We start from the raw sequence: 17138 nt of genomic DNA, 5'->3' as shown, positions 1-17138 counted from the left end.
TTTTTATTTTTAATTAATTTTTTAAGGGAGGGAGGGGCAAAAGGACTGGGAAAGAGAGAATCTTAAGCAGACTCCACGCTGAGTGCAGAGCCTGATGCGGGGCTCGATCCCACAGCTGTGAGATCATGACCTGAGCCGAAATCAAGAGCTGGATGCTTAACCAACTGAGCCACCCAGGTGCTCCTCTCCATTTTTAAAACTACATTTATCAACAGGAAATATTCAGAAATATGTCATTAGTTTACAAAATAAAATTAAAATAACCAAGGACTTTAACAAAGAACTAATAGTGCTTCTAGGGGCACCTAGAAGCTCAGTCGTTAAGCGTCTGCCTTCGGCTCAGGTCATGATCCCAGGGTCCTGGGACAGAGCCCCACATCCAGTTCCCTGCTCCACAGGAAGCCTGCTTCTCCCTCTCTCACTCCCCCTGCTTGTGTTCCCTCTCTCTTGCTGTCTCTGTCAAATAAGCAAATAAAATCTTAAAAAAAAAAAAAAAATTCTCTAATTCTAATTCTCTAATTCTCTAATTCTCTAAAGTTTCTAATCTTTATTTTTCTTACTGTGTGCCCAATCTATTATTGCACATGAGAATAAAATGTAGTAACTGCACTGCTGGGGAGATTTTTTTCATGGGATAAAGAAATCTTAGGAATCTAGGTTTGGCTTTCAAGGCCAGTTCCATTCCCACTCATTGATGTATTGTCTAGATGGTTTTAGGCTAAAACAGCAGTTAAGTGGTTGCAAAGCTATCACAGGGCCCAGAAAACCTAAAATGTTTGCTAACTGACCAGCTGGAGAAAAAGTTTGCTGACCCCTGGTCTAGAGAGCAGGTTTTCCTAACACTCACCAAAGAGAAACTCTATGACCCCAGCAGTTACTCTGAAGGAAAGGACGTGGTTGGTACTTCCTGTACCATTTCTGTCAACTGCTGAAAACACTTAACTTGTATTTCTAAGATTGTATCATTCTTTTCTGAGGGGAAGGGAATGAAAACCCTCGACTAGCCAAAGATTTATGACTCTACAATAGTGTTTAAACTTGTCCTGAAAGACAAGAATTCTTTCTCCTCCCCAAGCCTCCCAACTAAAGCAAGTGTTCTTCCCTGACTTGTGTCCTACTAAAACTTTCATTTTACATTACCCAAGTCAGAAGAAACTGGTACTTAAACTGGTAATGACTTTATTAGAAAAATAAAATTCTCAGAAAAAGAAATACTGAAACATCTACTGCAAGACTTACCTCCCATATCCTCTGTAGAATGTAAGATGCAAAGGGAGGCATTCCTGGAGGTCCACCAGCAAACTCCATTAGCATAGTCAACAATTTAAAGAAAGGATTGGCTGCCTGTAAGACACATACATAACTGTGTATTTAAATGTACTTGAACCCACCTGTTTTAGAAGAATAGAAACATGTAAAACTCTTCTACACATCACATTTAAATCTGTGTTAGGTTAGCAGACCTCAGGACTCCTGCATATAAACTTGAACTACATAAAGCAGCAGGATCAACTTGGGATACAAAGTCAATGGCATAGGCACCACATGTAACGGAATGTTAAAATACATGTACAAAACATGTATTTTTCTGGATATCAATTTGAAAAAACCAATCAAAACTTTTATTAATGAGACAAACTTATTCATAGAATAATTTAGGTTAAAAGTTTCTTGTAGCATCCCTTGATCTCTAAGGTGTAGTTTACATTAATATTTGACAAAGTATCATGTAGCTATAACATTACCATTTTACAAAAATACATTTGTATAATACTGTATTATATTTCCACATCTTTTTTCATCTGGTTAGTCTACTTTTTTCTTGAACACAATTACGATATATGCTTCAAATCAAACAACTTTAAAGTTTAGTATCTATGTGGCACTCCAATATGTTGAACTCATACGTAAATTTGTATTTAACTGGGAAAATTACATTTATGATAGTAAGATATAAAGGAGTAATTCAGCTTATTCAAGTTACATACTAAAAATTAAGCTGTGTCATGGGAGAAACCTTGATATATTTTTTCAAGAACAATTAGTAGTCTTAAAAATATGAATTAACTAATGTGTACATACCTCAGGAGTCAACTTTGCTATTGATGTGAAAAGCATAGACACAATCTAAAACAAAACAAAACAAAACGGATTTCAGAACATTCTTTTAAAAATTACCAAAAAGCTTTAAGACTGTTTCTCAGCACTTACATGTTCTGCTAGTCGATTATTGTATCGACAGAGGCTGAAAATCAGATTACAAGTTTGTCTTATATTGATGCCATCACGAATATGTTGAAACAAGAAGGGGAATCCCTGTTAAAAGTAAAAGTTGTTCATTTAAGAACCATTATTATTTGTGAGATGATCAAATCCTCTAATATACAAAGTATTACCTTTCCTCCTGTTAATGCTGCCATGTCAGTCTGTGATAATGTCAAATGCCTGAAAGGAAACATCAGTGGAAATAAGTTTTTCTTCCCTCTGTGCTACTTTATAGCTATGTGCATCATGACATGCATCAAAACTGTCAATCCAATTACAACTGTACCAAGCCACCAACACAAAAAAATGATTTTTGAACTTTCTGCTGGCTAAACTTACTTGCTAAATACATATCTTTTAGACAATTTTTCAAGAATTGATATATGGAAGCCCAAACCTGCTTTAGTTCCCATTTAATTAACTCAATATTTTTGTGTATTATAAACACTAGGATAGGTCTGAGTTTTGTTTTTTTTTTGTGACATGAGACCCTTCAAAACAAAACAAATTTCTAATACTAAAGAGCTTCAGTTACCAGTTTACAATTTCTACATATTTCTTTACTGTAGAAAATTTCAGATACATACAAAAATAACAAGATAATGGAAGTATCCCATTATTCAGCTTCAAATTACTAATTCATGATCAGTCTTGTTTCATTTGTACTTCCCACTCACTCAATGTGGACAGTTCTGAAGCAGTTCCAGGTATTTTATCATTTAATCCAAAAATCTCAGTATTTATTTCTAACAGGTAAATTTAAAAAACATAACCACACTACCATTATTCACACTTAAAACCACAACTCCTTACTATCAAATAATATCCAGTCAGTGTATGATTACCTCAAGTGTCTAAAAAAATTTTTAATAATTTGTTGGCTCATGATCCAAATAAAGTCCTCTGTTGCAAGTGGTTGAAATGTCTTTTAAATATCTTACAGACTACTGGTTTCCCCTCCAATTTTGTTTTTATCTTGCAATTTATGAGTTGAAGAAAGTAGGTGGTTTATCCTGAAGCATTTCCCACATTTCCATTTTGCTGATTGTATCCTGGTGGTGTTGCTTTAACCTGTTCCTTTGTCCTTGTATTTCCTATAAACTGGTAGTTTAGATCTAGAGACTTGATCATATCTAGGTTTGATCTTCTTAATCAAGCATGCTTTATTGGTGGTGGTATTGACTTTCTTCAGGAGGCACACAATGAAAGGTTGTCTTTTAACCAACTGAGCCACCCAGGCGCCCAAGGTTGTCTTTTTATAATATTTCCAGTCAATGATGATCATCTCCTAGAACCATTACTTCATTTGGGGTACAAAATACAGATACTCTAATTTCAGCATTACTTGCTTGTTCATTAGCTCATACACCTCCAAGATGGCGAGCTTCCTCTCATGTACCATTTGGTTGCCATGAGGTATAATTCTTGCTGGTAAGATGAATGCTTGTTATCATTCCTTTATTAATAAGTTTCCAGAATTATGATCTGGTTTCCTAATATACTCCAAAGATTACAAGTAGTTCATTTGTTTTTAGGTACCATTACAAACTCATGGATTTAAATATCTATGATGTATTTTAGTCCTCTTGTAGTTATTCTCAGGTTGTCCAATCTATGACCAGTAGGAAAATCCATAAATTGGTTCTTGCCCTTTTAACATAATCTCACTAGTCTGATAGCCTCTGCTTTCCAAAATAACGAAGTGTTCTAGGCTTCCCATTCATTTCTTGCCCAAGACCTGAATTGGCCATTTTTTTCAAGGAACCCTCATTTTCTTCCATAAGAAATGGTATCTAGAGACTACAATCTAGATGCCAGTGGCATTCACTCATTCTGAGTTGGGCAGGATTTCTAAGCCTTTTCAGAAAATGGAAGTAGAGAAAACATTTTTTGTTTGCTTAGGACAAAATACACCATAGACTCTACTGGTATTTCCAAATTCAAATTTAGTTTTAAAGAACTTACATAAAAAAACCTACAATTTTATATTTGTACTTTTTTCTTTTTCTGAAAATCTTGGTTTCTAATGACATTAACAGTTACTTGCTTTATTCTATGATATATGCTAGTTTCAGGATAATAATCACAATTACACTATGAACAATATACTTAGTAGAACAGTTTAGGATAATTTTACAATTCTTTTTGTCCTTCACGTACAACTAGGAATTTATAGTTAAATTAATGTGTTCTAAAGTCATTTTAGTGAATTCCTTTCCAGGCTACGCCACCAGGTCAGTATATAATTTATTTCAGTCTGCTTTTGATTTTTAGGGATTGCATTTTATTAACTTACTTATCATTATATAAAACATTTACATGGTTACAAGTTAAATCTAAAAAACAAAAACAATGTATATTCAAAGTCAAGTTTTCATTCTTGTCCTTCCCAGCAGTCTGTTTTTCCCTCCCCAACCACAGGAAAACTTTTTTTTTTAGGTTTTTGATTTAGTCTTCAATTTAAAAAAATACAGTAAATTCTTGCTATTTGTAGTACTTATGTTCTATAAAATGCTGTAAACACCGAATTAGTGATTACTGAATCATTGCTCATAAGAGAAATACAGGGTTAGGTTCTTGTGAGCCTCTGGTCACACTCTCTTCAACCAAAAGATTACCTTGTTTTGTGTTTCTGTTTAAAGATACCTTATTTAATATATATTGTTCATTCATTAGCACTGAAGTCACAGCAAGTAATACTATTAACTCATACCTGAATGAAGCTTATCTAACGTGCTTTTTCTCGTTAAGGCACAGTATGGCCTTCTTGAGCTCAGAACTCTATAGATAGCACTTAGCACTATACTTGGGGGCAATTTTAAACACCAAGTCACCAACAAAAAGCACGAATGTGAAAACCATGGCATAAACAATGAAAAGGACATTTGTTTACAATATGAGAAGTGAAACAAGAAGTCAGTCACCCTGTTTGACCTTGGCTGGGAAGGAAGGTATGTGTCAAGTAACTCAAATTTTTTGCCACTCTGCATATGGACACCTGCAGTCCACAAATGATTGTAAAAGAGCCATGAGTACTGATTTGGGGATTGCAATAAATCCCAGCAAGTAAGCAAATTTGCAAACAGTAGATCCATAATGAGGAATAATGAAAATTGAGTATACATGCTCTCAATCTCTACACCCCCCCCCCCCGCCCTAACCTCCCCTTCCTCAAAAGGTACCATACTATACACACTTTTATCCAACCCTGCTTTTTTTACTTGGTAATATTTATCCTAAAGCTCTCTCCATGGAAGTACAGATACATTCCATACTTCTTTTTTTGAGCAATAGAGTATTCTATTGAGTGGATGCCTGCTGTTTTCAATTAATCCCCTCTTTTTAAATATTTCCAGTCTTTTACTATTATAAACTAAATGCTTCAATAAATATCCTTACATATACATCTTTCTGTGTTTGGGGAACAGATTTCTAGAAGTAGCGTTGCCAGGTTAAAGGATGAATGCACATATAATTTTGCTAAATATTTTACTGTATATTTCTTCAACGTATATTTCTAACATGCCTCAGAGGTACAAAGTCATCTGATACAAAGGACTGAAATACTTTTGCCACAAGAGTTGGTAAATAGTAGTATTATTTAAAAGGAATTATGTAACAAAAGTCAGTGTAAAACAATTTGGCAAAAGGAGTAAAATCAAACATGCTTTAGCCATTTTGAATGTTGAAACATTTCACCTTTCTGAGCGAGACTGTTCAACCAACAGAGCAACTAAAGCTATCATTTTTTCCAGGGCAGCCGGCCTGTATTTTTCTTCTGCCAGAGAAAGAATATCTTCTTCCTCCTCCTCTTCTTCTCCCTCTTCCTCGGACAACACTTCAACTTGAGGCTAGAACAAAATATTACAACTAATAGAGTAAAACTGAATTATCTTGAGAGAAAATAACTTGACTGTTTTATAGAACTACCCAGGGTAGATGGTGGCAGGAGCATATATCACAAAGAAACACTCAAAGGCCTAACCCTGACTTTTAAAGTTAAACAACATTTAGGATGATTTTAGACACAGCAGGCAGAACTGTAAAGAACAATGAGTCTCAATACTGTAACTATTTACACCTCACTTACAGGGATAAATCTTTTAATTTCTTTCTTCTTATAGGCAAGCCCTTTGGAAGATAAATAAGGATCAAATTTTATCTGAGTATGATAAAACAGTATTTCCTATTTAATAAAAATGCCAGTTACAAAAATTAAAGAATCCTTAATTTCCAGTGTTCAGATAATCCAAATAGCAAGTCTTCCAAAGACTTCCATTGCTTTGAAATTCAAGAGACTGAAATGATTTTATGATTTAACAAAGCAAAAGAAAAGCAGTCTAAACAGGGTAGCCATATAGGCAGGAATTAGACATTAAAAGTGCACATTCTGAGAAGTATTACAGTGTAACGGTTAACAGCTTAGCTCAGGAATCTGACCAAAGATCAAAACCCAACTCACTGTGATCTAAAACAAGTTAACTTCTTTTTGCCTCAAGTTCCTGATCTGTAAAATGGAGGTAACAATAGTACTTACATCTTAAGGTTGCAAAAGGGTTAAACAAGATATTATAAATGGAGCATAAGCCAATGTGGTCATTATAGACAACACAAAGTTCATGTTATGCTTTAATATTATGAATAGACCAAGCTACTTAAATTTTTGGAAGACTGTGAGAAACTCAAAAGCAAGGATTTAAAAATATGGCCAACAAAAATGTTCACTGAAACAACATGCTACTGATATGACCCCTAAGTAGGTGGTAGCCATTTGGCCTAAATTCATTTGCTTTGTTCCAGGGCCTTGCCAGTGAAATTTATCATTTGATTATTTCTTCTCTTGCTATACCCATTAAAAATACCAACCAAACTCAGACCCTTAAAATTATCTAATCTCAGGGCTAGAAGGGACTTTAAAGCATTCTAGTATCTAATGACCTTCCATGATACAAACTTGAAAACATGGCCCCCTAAATCCCCAATATGAGAAAGAGCTGTACTTACATTTTCAGGCCCTTTGGTTCCCATGTAAAAATGTACCATTGTAGATATGGCTTGCAATGAAAGCAAAAACTGGCTCTAAAAATAAAAACATTGATTTAAAAATACAAAATAAAAACAATTAAGTTTTAAATATTGAAAATAGGTACATAATCCCAGAAATAAACAAGATACAGCCTTACCTCTTCTTCACCCATTTTGGCAAATTCATAAAGGAAGGCAAAATACTCTGTAAGATGTTTACTGTGAGGTTTTACACCATGTTCCATAATTAATAACAGAGTTCTCACAAATCGAGTGACACATGAACGTCCACCAATATCTTCTACTGAGGCATCCATATCATCCGACCTGAAGACACAATTTAATGTATCTTAGAGACAGTATAAAGTCTGAGGATAGATATTCTGGGAGGATAAGTATTTTTAAAAACCTAAATTTATCTTTTTCATTTTTGTAATAGTGAATACCAACTGCAACAAGTAGGTGGATTCCAATTATCATGTCTGGCTAAATCAATGCAAACAAAAAGACTAAGTCATGATGAAGTTATTTGTAGAGGATTTTGAAGATGCACTTAATTAAAAATAAAACAATCCTATTTTCTCTTCTTGATTTGTATTATTACAGATTTTTAAATAAAAGAACCTACTTTTTTTTTTTTTAAGTTTATTTATGTGAGAGAGAGAGCACGAGCGGGGCAGGAGGGGCAGAGGGTGAGGGAGAAGCAGATTCCCCACTGAGCAAGGAGCCTGACACAGGGCTTGATCCCAGAACCTTGGGATCATGGCCTGAGTGGAAGGCAGCTGCTTAACCGAGCAACCCAGGTGCCCTGAACCTAAATATTTCAATGTGGGTATCTGAAATACTCTAGGCAGCTCATTAAAAAGCTTAAAATGCTCAAAAGTTATTTCTTACCCGTCTTCCATTCCTGGCTGTAGATAAAGATGAGCATGCACAGGTCTGAGTCTCTGAATCACATGGATACACAAACGCTGGAACATCTGTAAATGAAAATTATAACAACCTAAGAGCCTGAACAAAGGTAACAAAGATACTGAAAAATTAACATGTTTCAAAATTCTCTGCCACCCATTTCACAGATTATCTTTTGCCAGAAATCAATGGCTAGGAGAAGGAAATAGGATTTAAGTTTATCTGAAAGAAACACGGATTAAAAAGGGTTGGGGATTCTCTAAGTAAGATATACAAATGGCCAGTAAGCAAATGAAAGATGTTCACCATCATTAGTTATTAGAGAAAGGCAAACCAAAACCACAATGACATACTACTTCACATTCATTAGCATAGCTAAAATAAAAAACACAGTAACAAATGCTAACAAAGATGTAGTGAAAATAGGAACCCTCATAGATTGCTGGTGAGGATGTAAACTGGTGGAGATGCCATGAAAAAGTTTGGTGTTCCTAAAATGTTAAAACCTGGAGTGACTATATGGCTCAGGACTTCTACTCCTAGGTAAAATAACAGAAAGAACAGAAAACATATGCCCATGCAAGTATTTGTGCACAAATGTTCATAGCAGCATTATTCAAAATAGCCAAAAAGTGAAAACATCCCAAATGTTTATCGACTGCTGAATGGATAAACATTTGCTACATCCATTCAATGGAATTTAATTTAGCAATAAAAAGAAAGGAAGAACAGATACCTACTACAACATGGATAAACCATGAAAATACTGCTCAAAGAAGATCATAAAAGATCACACACCGTGTGACTCCATTTATCATTTTTCAAAAGGATTTAATTTTTTTGAGAGAGAACAAGTGAGAAAGAGCCTGAGCTCTCAGCCAAGCAGACTCCCCGCTAAGCAGGGACCTTGATTCCAGGACCCTGGGATCATGACCTGAGCCGAAGGCAGATGCTTAACTGAGTCATCTAGGCACCCTTCCATAGAGACAAAAAGTAGATTAGTGGCTGCCATTAGTGGCTGGAAAGAAGGGACAATATAAAATTGGGGGTGACTTAACAGGTACGGCATTTCTCTTAGCAGTGTTATAAAATTAGATGGTTGCACAGTCTGGGGATATGCTAAAAGCCACTAAATTTTACACTCTGTATGATTTTGATGAATTACATGGTATAGGGGTTATATCTCAGTAATAACTGAAAAGGGTCTTTTCAGATTAAATTTTTGGTTCTGTGTCCTAAGTGAATATAAAATAATATTCATTTTTCTTGTCAAATTTTTCCAGTGATTTAAGGAAAACAAATTGATTAATGTGACAATTCAGAATCTTTCACAGAAATGTTATATACTGTTCATTTAACTTTCAAGGCCATTAGAGTACCCTACCATGGTTAGAATACCTAAGATTCTGAAAAAGAATCAGCACAACTCATAAAGCAGAGATAATAGGATCTAAAAGAATAGGCACTTACAGCAATCTTCCTATAACCAGGAAATGTTAACAATTTTAATTACTTGCTTGAAAAGATAGTTGATTTGCTAGAAGAAGCTGATGAAACGATAGCAAAATGATTCTTATGGTAAGAGGTTGATCTTTTCAAAACTACCTTCAATGCTGGGTTAAAATACATTCACAGGCAAATTTAGAATTATTAACTTGAAAGCCACACTCTTTTTCAAATAAATATTTTCTTACCTGTCTCACAATTTGATTAGGGCACTTAATTAATATCTGCATTGGCCACCAGTCATCATCAGCCATACGGTCCAAAAACCACTGTAAAAAAATAGTGTGATATTAATCTTCAACCAATACTTGTTGGATTAAAAAAAAAAACAAAAACACCCAAGGATTTTACTTCTAGTCTATGTTTCAATTATTTTAAGTTCTTACCAAAACAGATTCTTCCATTGTTAGAAAGTCTAAAACTCTAGGGGCGCCTGGGTGGCTCAGTTGGTTAAGCATTCAACTGCTGCTTTTGGCTCAGGTCATGATCTCAGGGTCGTGGGACAGAGCCCCATGTTGGGCTCCATGCTCAGTGGGGAGTCTGCTTGAGATTCTCTCTTTCCCTCTGTCCCTCCCCCTGCTCATGTGCATGCTCTCTCTCTGAATAAATAAATCTTAAAAAAAAAATAAAAGGTATGAAACTCTAAAATGCCTAAAGTCATAATCAGGGTCATCTCATTACAGAATTACATGAATGCCATTTACATCACAGTGTAAACCTACATGATGGCAACCTGCACTGCATTAACATTATAAAATGGAATACTATTTTCCTCTTAGTCCTCACAGATATTACACTGCAGAACCTTTTGTTCCTATTAATATATGATCTGAGTATGATTTATTTTCTGCTTATAAAGAAATTATGCTCTCTTGGTAACACAAAACACCCCTCCGCCCATTCTCTTTTTAGAGAGAGAGAACAATGGGGGAGAGGCAGGAGGGAGAGGGAGAATCTTAAGCAGGCTCCATGCCTGATGCAGGGCTCTATCTCACAACCATGACATCAAGACCTGAGCTGAAATCAAGAGTCAGATGCTTAACCCACTGAGCCACCCAGGTGCCCCCAAAAAACACCCTTCTTTATGCTAAACAATTTCTTATTGATTTCAAGATATCTCTTAATCACATATTTAACTCCTATATTGAATTTTACTATGTGCATATACACAATTATTGACAACTGTAGAGAATTTTTTAACTCCTTGAGAGAGTTCTGGAGGCCAATCCTTAGTAAAAACAAACAAAAAACTGGAGTGGCAACTTTATAAACAAAAACAAACAAAAAACAAAACAAATGATGACCTAATCAATATTCTGGATCTATCAAACAGCTTTAAAAATAATCACAAAGGGGGAGGGAATAGAGGAACTTGTTAACTAACACCAGGAGGATATAATCAGTCAAAGCAATCATGTGGAGAATTCTGTAGACCAAATGACAAAGTAGCAAAGAGAGGAAAAAAAGTAACTTATAGATAAAAGTTGATTTACAAGACAAAAGCAAAATGTGGTCCTTGTTTGAATACTAATTCAAAGAAGCCAACTGAAAAAAATATTTTTTAGGCAATTAGAGAAAAGTGAACACAAAATGAGTACTGGATGATATTAAGGAACCACTTGTAATTTTACAAGGAGTGAATGAAATCATGGTTTTATATATATACACATATATATATATTTTAAAAGTTCTCATTTATTAATAGAGACATATTCAGTATTTATGGATGTATGATATGTTATTTGGGTTTGCTGAAAACAGGCATGGGGGACAGCAACAGATTAAGACAAAACAATGTTACTGTTTGTTGAAATTGGGTGATAAGTACCTGAGAGTTCCTTATCTTCCTACTTTAATGCTTGTTTTGAAATGTTCATTACAAAGTTTTAAAAAATTATAGCCTTTTGTTTGAAATCTACAATAATCAGATTCTCTAATTCCATTGCTCCAAGGCATAATCAGACAACATTCTGTGTAAAAAAAAAAAAATCTTCAACTAATTTCATCTACTGCACACTATGTTATCTCCCACCTCTGGAAACTTTTAAGATTTGCATTTTTAGAAAGGCTTATACCACACTTTGGAAGCTAATCAAAAAATGATAAAATGATGTTAAGGTGGCAATAGGGGTTAAGTGACCATTACCTGTGAGCAGATTATCCTTAGGGATAAATTATTATAGGGATGTATTAGAATATAATATAGAAAATAAAACGACATAAACTGATATACTGGGATATATGCATTTTTATCTTGGAGGAGGAAGATATCCATTTTCAAGTATTTTCTGATAACATTCAAAATTAGTTAAGAAATATCTGATACAGTTTTTTTAACTTTCTATATTTTTCCTTCTAAGAGAGTGGGGAGAGGCACCTAAGGATTTAAGTAACTTAAAAATCAATTATTTCATCAGTGTAATGGCTATGACATAAATTATAACCTTTTTGGCTGTTAAGTATTTTGGGTAACAATTTACACTGGAATCCCTATAATTTATAATACAATAATTTTGCTGTAACATCTAAGAATAAAAGAAAACAAAACAAAAAAGTGCATCTTAAGCTATGTATTATTTGCTGAACTATTTCACCTCACCTCACAAGCTGCTTGACTATTATTAAATTGTTTGGTCAACAGTTCAATCCACTGAAGCATTGTGGGCTAAAAAAAAAAAAAGAAAGAAGTCATTTAAGGCATGGACTTCTGAGCTAAAGATAAAGAAAACCAAAAGCTATCCGATAAATGACACAAAAATTTACAAAACACATACCTTTTCTTTTGAATGTATAAACGTCTCTAGGACAAAGGAGGTGCTTAACTGTAAGAAAACATTAAGCAAAAAATTTTTAATTATTTTAAAGTAGTCAATTTTCAAAAAAACTATCTAAGGCTTATATATTACCTTTGCTGTCATTAGGGACACAGCTTTAGGATCTGGTAATGTACTGGGAATACAACTACATAACTGCCACATAAACCTAGAATTTAAAAATAATAAGTTACATTTCTTACAGAATAAGATTTGTTTTAAATGTGTAACAAAGAATCTATTACTAAGTTTACCAAACTTACCCAAAATATGTATGTTCAAAAATGTTTTTGTCTTGAAGAAACTGCATGTTATCATGCCAAATCCACTGAAGAAAAAGAAAATGGTAACATGAGATATCAAAAGCATTTGCTTAATTACATTTTACCAGTATTTTTTTTAAGACAAAAAAAGATTTGCTCTAAAAGAAACAAAAACTATACAGGGACTAAAATTCATGTTGGTTTTTTTTTCAGGTATGTGGAATATAAAAATAGTTACTAAGCCTGCTCCAATTTATCATTTTGTATCTGACTACCTCAAACAATCACAGTTCTTTAAAAATACAATTATAGGGCGCCTGCCTTCAGCTCAGGTCATGATCCCAGGGTCCTGGGATCGAGTCCCACATCAGGCTCCCTGCTTGGTGGGAAGCCTGCTTCTCCCTCTCCCACTCTCCCTGCTTGTGTTCCCTCTATCGCTGTCTCTCTGTTAAAAAATAAATAAAATCTTTAAAATAAATAAATAAATATGATAAAATAAAAATAATTAAAAATACAATTATAAAGATTTTGAAAGGACTCCAAAATCCCATCTGTCTAAAGAGCAAATACATAAATGAGTAAAATTATGTTGTGTTACATGTTGATAAAAACAGGTTATGAGAAAGATTTATGTTCAAAAACAGGCAAAATAAAAACAATTCAGATTGGTAGACCTAAGTCAGGTGATTTCCTTATTTTTTTTTTAAGATTTTATTTATTTATCTGAGAGAGGGTGAGAGACAGCATGAGAGGGGGAGGGTCAGAGGGAGAAGCAGACTCCCCGATGAGTGGGGAGCCTGATGTGGGGCTTGATCCTGAGACTCCAGGATCATGACCTGAGCCGAAGGCAGACGCTAAACCGAGGCAGCCCTCCTTGTTTATTCTGTAACAATTATGAACAATGATTATTATTATTTTTTTAAGATTTTATTTATTTGACAGAGAGAGATGAGACACAGCGAGAGAAGGAACATAAACAGGGAGTGGGAGAGGGAGAAGCAGGCTCTCGGCTGAGCAGGGAGCCTAATGCAGGGCTCGATCTCAGGACCCTGGGATCATGACCTGAGCCAAAGGCAGACGCTTAATGACTGAGCCACCCAGGAGCCCCAACAATGATTATTTCTAACATGAGCCTTATATAACTGCTCTGCTGACTTTAGTTTTTGTGTTCTTTTAGTTCTCTGTACCCTAAACATGCTCTAAGTTAGTATTCGTTCCATGAAATTATTTTTATCTGGAATGAATTTCTGTTCTGATTATTGATATTACTGCCTGTGTTTATTCCTCCTAAAGATTTTCAACTAACTCTCCTTGCCTCCCAGCCCACTACTCCAGCCCAGTACCAGGTCTTATAATCATGTTTTAGGGTTCCTGCTTCACATTGGTACAGACCTAGTCACTGAACAGACTGCTTCAGAGTTCTTGGTCCTTTAGCATTTCTATGCACACTGCCTTCTACAAAGCTGTAGCCTCAAGAAGGGTTTGAGAACCTTCACCCATCAGAGCTTTTTCATAGCAATGAAGCTCCATTTCAAGCTTCTTACTTCTAGCCATGAGCTCAGCTCCAGATCTGTGTCATAATTTTTATCCCCTTTATCTCTCAAGAACTCTCCACCACAATTGTCTGATTTGGGCCTAAAGCCTGGTATGGTAGTCCTGTGGTTCCCACCAGACTCATTGTTTTTATTTCTGTTCCATTTCTGTCCTACAGAAATATTCATCTTGTTTTTTGACGATCCTTTTTACATTTTTATCAATACAACATATGTGGAGCCATGTGGGTGTGTCTAAGTGTGAAATTACTGCACTATAGGTATTTTCTATATATCTCTTCAACTTCATTTTGGGCTACATATCTTTGCACTTACTAATAACAGCCTCAGAGGTCATCTTTCAGCTTCTAAAACATGCCAATACACTATGTCTTTACTAAAGGAATTTGTACATAATACTCTCTTTGCCTGGAGTATTCTTCACATGATTAAGTCTTCGCTAACTTTCATGTCTTAGGTTTGAGCTTAATCTGAAGTATTTCCTAATCACTTTCCCCAGAAATTCCAATCAACTACCCTTTCTGAGCATTTTGTTTTATCCACAACAGTCATTACAATTTATAATGTTTGTTTACTTAATAAATTTTATGGTTCTGGGACGCATGGGTGGCTCAGTTGGTTAAGCGTCCAACTCTTGATTTCGGCTCGGCTCATGATCTTGTGGTCGGGAGATCAAGCCCTGAGTGGGGCATGCTCAGTGGGCAGTCTACTTGCGATTCTCTCTCCCTATCCATCTGCCCCCACCTCTCTAAAATCAATCAATAAATAAAATCTTTAAAAATAATTTTATGGTTCTAAATTTCCTATTTACTCTTTGGGAAAGTCTGCTACTAGCTATATTTTAACTGTACAAATCTAAAGGACCAAATTCCAGTTTATACCTAAAATCTATGTTAATATTAAATAACAGTAGTATTATACTTTAGTATTTAGTAAAATGTGTATGCAAATTAATTTTTCAATTAATAAGCTAAAACAATGATAGGAAAAAAACCAGTTGGTTTAGGTCTGCAATCAAGGGACGCTTGGGTGGCTCAGTCGGTTAAGCCACCTGCCTTCAGCTCAGGTCATGATCCCAGGGTCCTGGGATCGAGCCCCACATCAGGGTCCTTGTTCAGCAGGGAGCCTGCTTCTCCCTCTCCCTCTGCCTGCCGCTTCCCCTGCTTCTGCGCTCTGACAAATAAATATCTTTTTTAAAACAAACAAACAAAAAAGAATATTCTAATGTAGTACAATGTGTTTTTCTTGTTGTAGTAGAGCAAATATCTGGGATTCCCTTTTGTCACATATAAATCAGTGGTTCTGAAAGAATGGTTCAGAGACCTGTGGAGGATACCTATGACCATTTTAGGGTATATATAATATCAAAACCATTTCCTTAGTAATAGGATGAGGCTATTTGCCCATTTTTACTCTCATTCTTTCCTGAGCAACAATGGAGGTTAAATAATGAATGAAATCACAACAGAGCAAATGCAAAAAGCTATTATGAGACTCCAGCTATTAAATCAGGTATTAAAAAGATTTGCAAACATATAAAACGGCCACTTTTCTCAATGAATGGTTTTGTTCTGAAAATTTTTTTTCATAAAATGATATAAGAAATAAAAATTATATTAGCGTGTCATGGGCTTAATTTTGTTATTTTTAAATAAATTAAAACAAATTTTTAAAATTTTTATATTTTATCAGTAACATTCTAGGGAGTCAGGATACCAGTTAAGACTATTTTTTGGGGGACCAAAATCCACTCAGTTTCAAGACTCAACCACAACAGTACAAATATCAATCAGATAGTAAAAGCTGAACTGTCTAGATGAAAGAGTAAATTTTTATCAGTATACCTTTCTGAAGATTTACATTTTGGCTCAGTTTATAACACTGATACAACACACACTGAGTTGTGAATACATTTTATAGTTCTTAACACATTAAAGTAACATCACTTACTACATCATGAAACAAAGAAAGCCTTATTACTATAAACAAGACACATTTTGAAATATTTAATACATATTTTAAATGCATTTCAAATACATGATACATTTCTATTTAACATGAAGCAAAGAAGGAACATCCATCACCCAATCCAAGAACATTATCATACATACAAGTTACTTAATGAGCTTGCTCCAATTCCATCAACCATGTTACTTATTTTTCTTTAATGTTACTAATAATTATTTTCTCACTTTACATGCACCTGTCCTATGTCAGTATTACCAAGACTTAATTTATTAGTAGTGTTAAGGTCTACCCGGGATTATAAATCCTAATGTTGCTATAGCCTGCTCCAGTAGTCCTATTACTTGTATTAATACTTAACATGTTTTTAAATTGCTGAAGTTAAATTAACTTATACCTCTAGTAACTCTGACGAAACATCAAATTTGAATTCTTTGCCATTTTCTTCCTCTGGTTCCATGCGTTTGTAAAACAGCATATACGCACTGTGTGTCTTTAAGAGGCAAAGAAAAAAAGGTATATTTTCATTTTGACAAAGTATAACTATAAAATTAGGTAACATGGAAGAAAGAAAACAATGTAAATTATATATAAAAAAATGATTACCTTTTCGAAGGAGAAATCCATAAATTTATCTGTAACAGAATCATAGGTCTTGGTCTGTTTAAAAAAATGAAAGTTTTCCTTCTTTAAAAAATATATTTATATTTATCTCAGTTGTATTTATACATAAAATATTTCATAAACAGCTAGTTTATTCTTTATAAAAAAAAATCGTTGACAGAAGTTCTTGGCTAAGAGTATAGTTGACCCTTGAATAACACAGGTTTGAACTA

General features: G+C 34.5%; 1 protein-coding gene across 4 annotated transcripts in view; it reads right to left on the bottom strand.

Annotated features, from left to right (window-relative positions):
- USP34 (ubiquitin specific peptidase 34) overlaps window positions 1-17138 on the bottom strand; it is a 257260-nt gene that overhangs the window by 28340 nt on the left and 211782 nt on the right. For all 4 annotated transcript variants that reach the window (XM_073897663.1, XM_073897665.1, XM_073897664.1 and 1 more), the window contains exons 52-66: window positions 16909-16962; window positions 16700-16795; window positions 12785-12849; window positions 12615-12690; window positions 12483-12530; window positions 12308-12373; window positions 9897-9977; window positions 8185-8270; window positions 7449-7617; window positions 7270-7344; window positions 5965-6116; window positions 2397-2445; window positions 2212-2316; window positions 2083-2127; window positions 1240-1344 (exon numbers count right to left, since the gene is read on the bottom strand). In XM_073897663.1, coding sequence (XP_073753764.1) covers window positions 1240-1344; window positions 2083-2127; window positions 2212-2316; window positions 2397-2445; window positions 5965-6116; window positions 7270-7344; window positions 7449-7617; window positions 8185-8270; window positions 9897-9977; window positions 12308-12373; window positions 12483-12530; window positions 12615-12690; window positions 12785-12849; window positions 16700-16795; window positions 16909-16962 — 1272 coding nt within the window. The remainder of the gene's footprint in view (window positions 1-1239; window positions 1345-2082; window positions 2128-2211; window positions 2317-2396; window positions 2446-5964; window positions 6117-7269; window positions 7345-7448; window positions 7618-8184; window positions 8271-9896; window positions 9978-12307; window positions 12374-12482; window positions 12531-12614; window positions 12691-12784; window positions 12850-16699; window positions 16796-16908; window positions 16963-17138) is intronic.

This window comes from Callorhinus ursinus, unplaced genomic scaffold (genome assembly GCF_003265705.2).
Source record: "Callorhinus ursinus isolate GAN/ISIS: 27379988/994484 unplaced genomic scaffold, GSC_fseal_2.0 scaffold10, whole genome shotgun sequence".
Taxonomy (NCBI): Eukaryota; Metazoa; Chordata; class Mammalia; order Carnivora; family Otariidae; genus Callorhinus; species Callorhinus ursinus.
The sequence above is the reverse complement of the archived record's forward strand: the minus strand, read 5'-3'. Positions and strand labels throughout refer to the sequence as shown.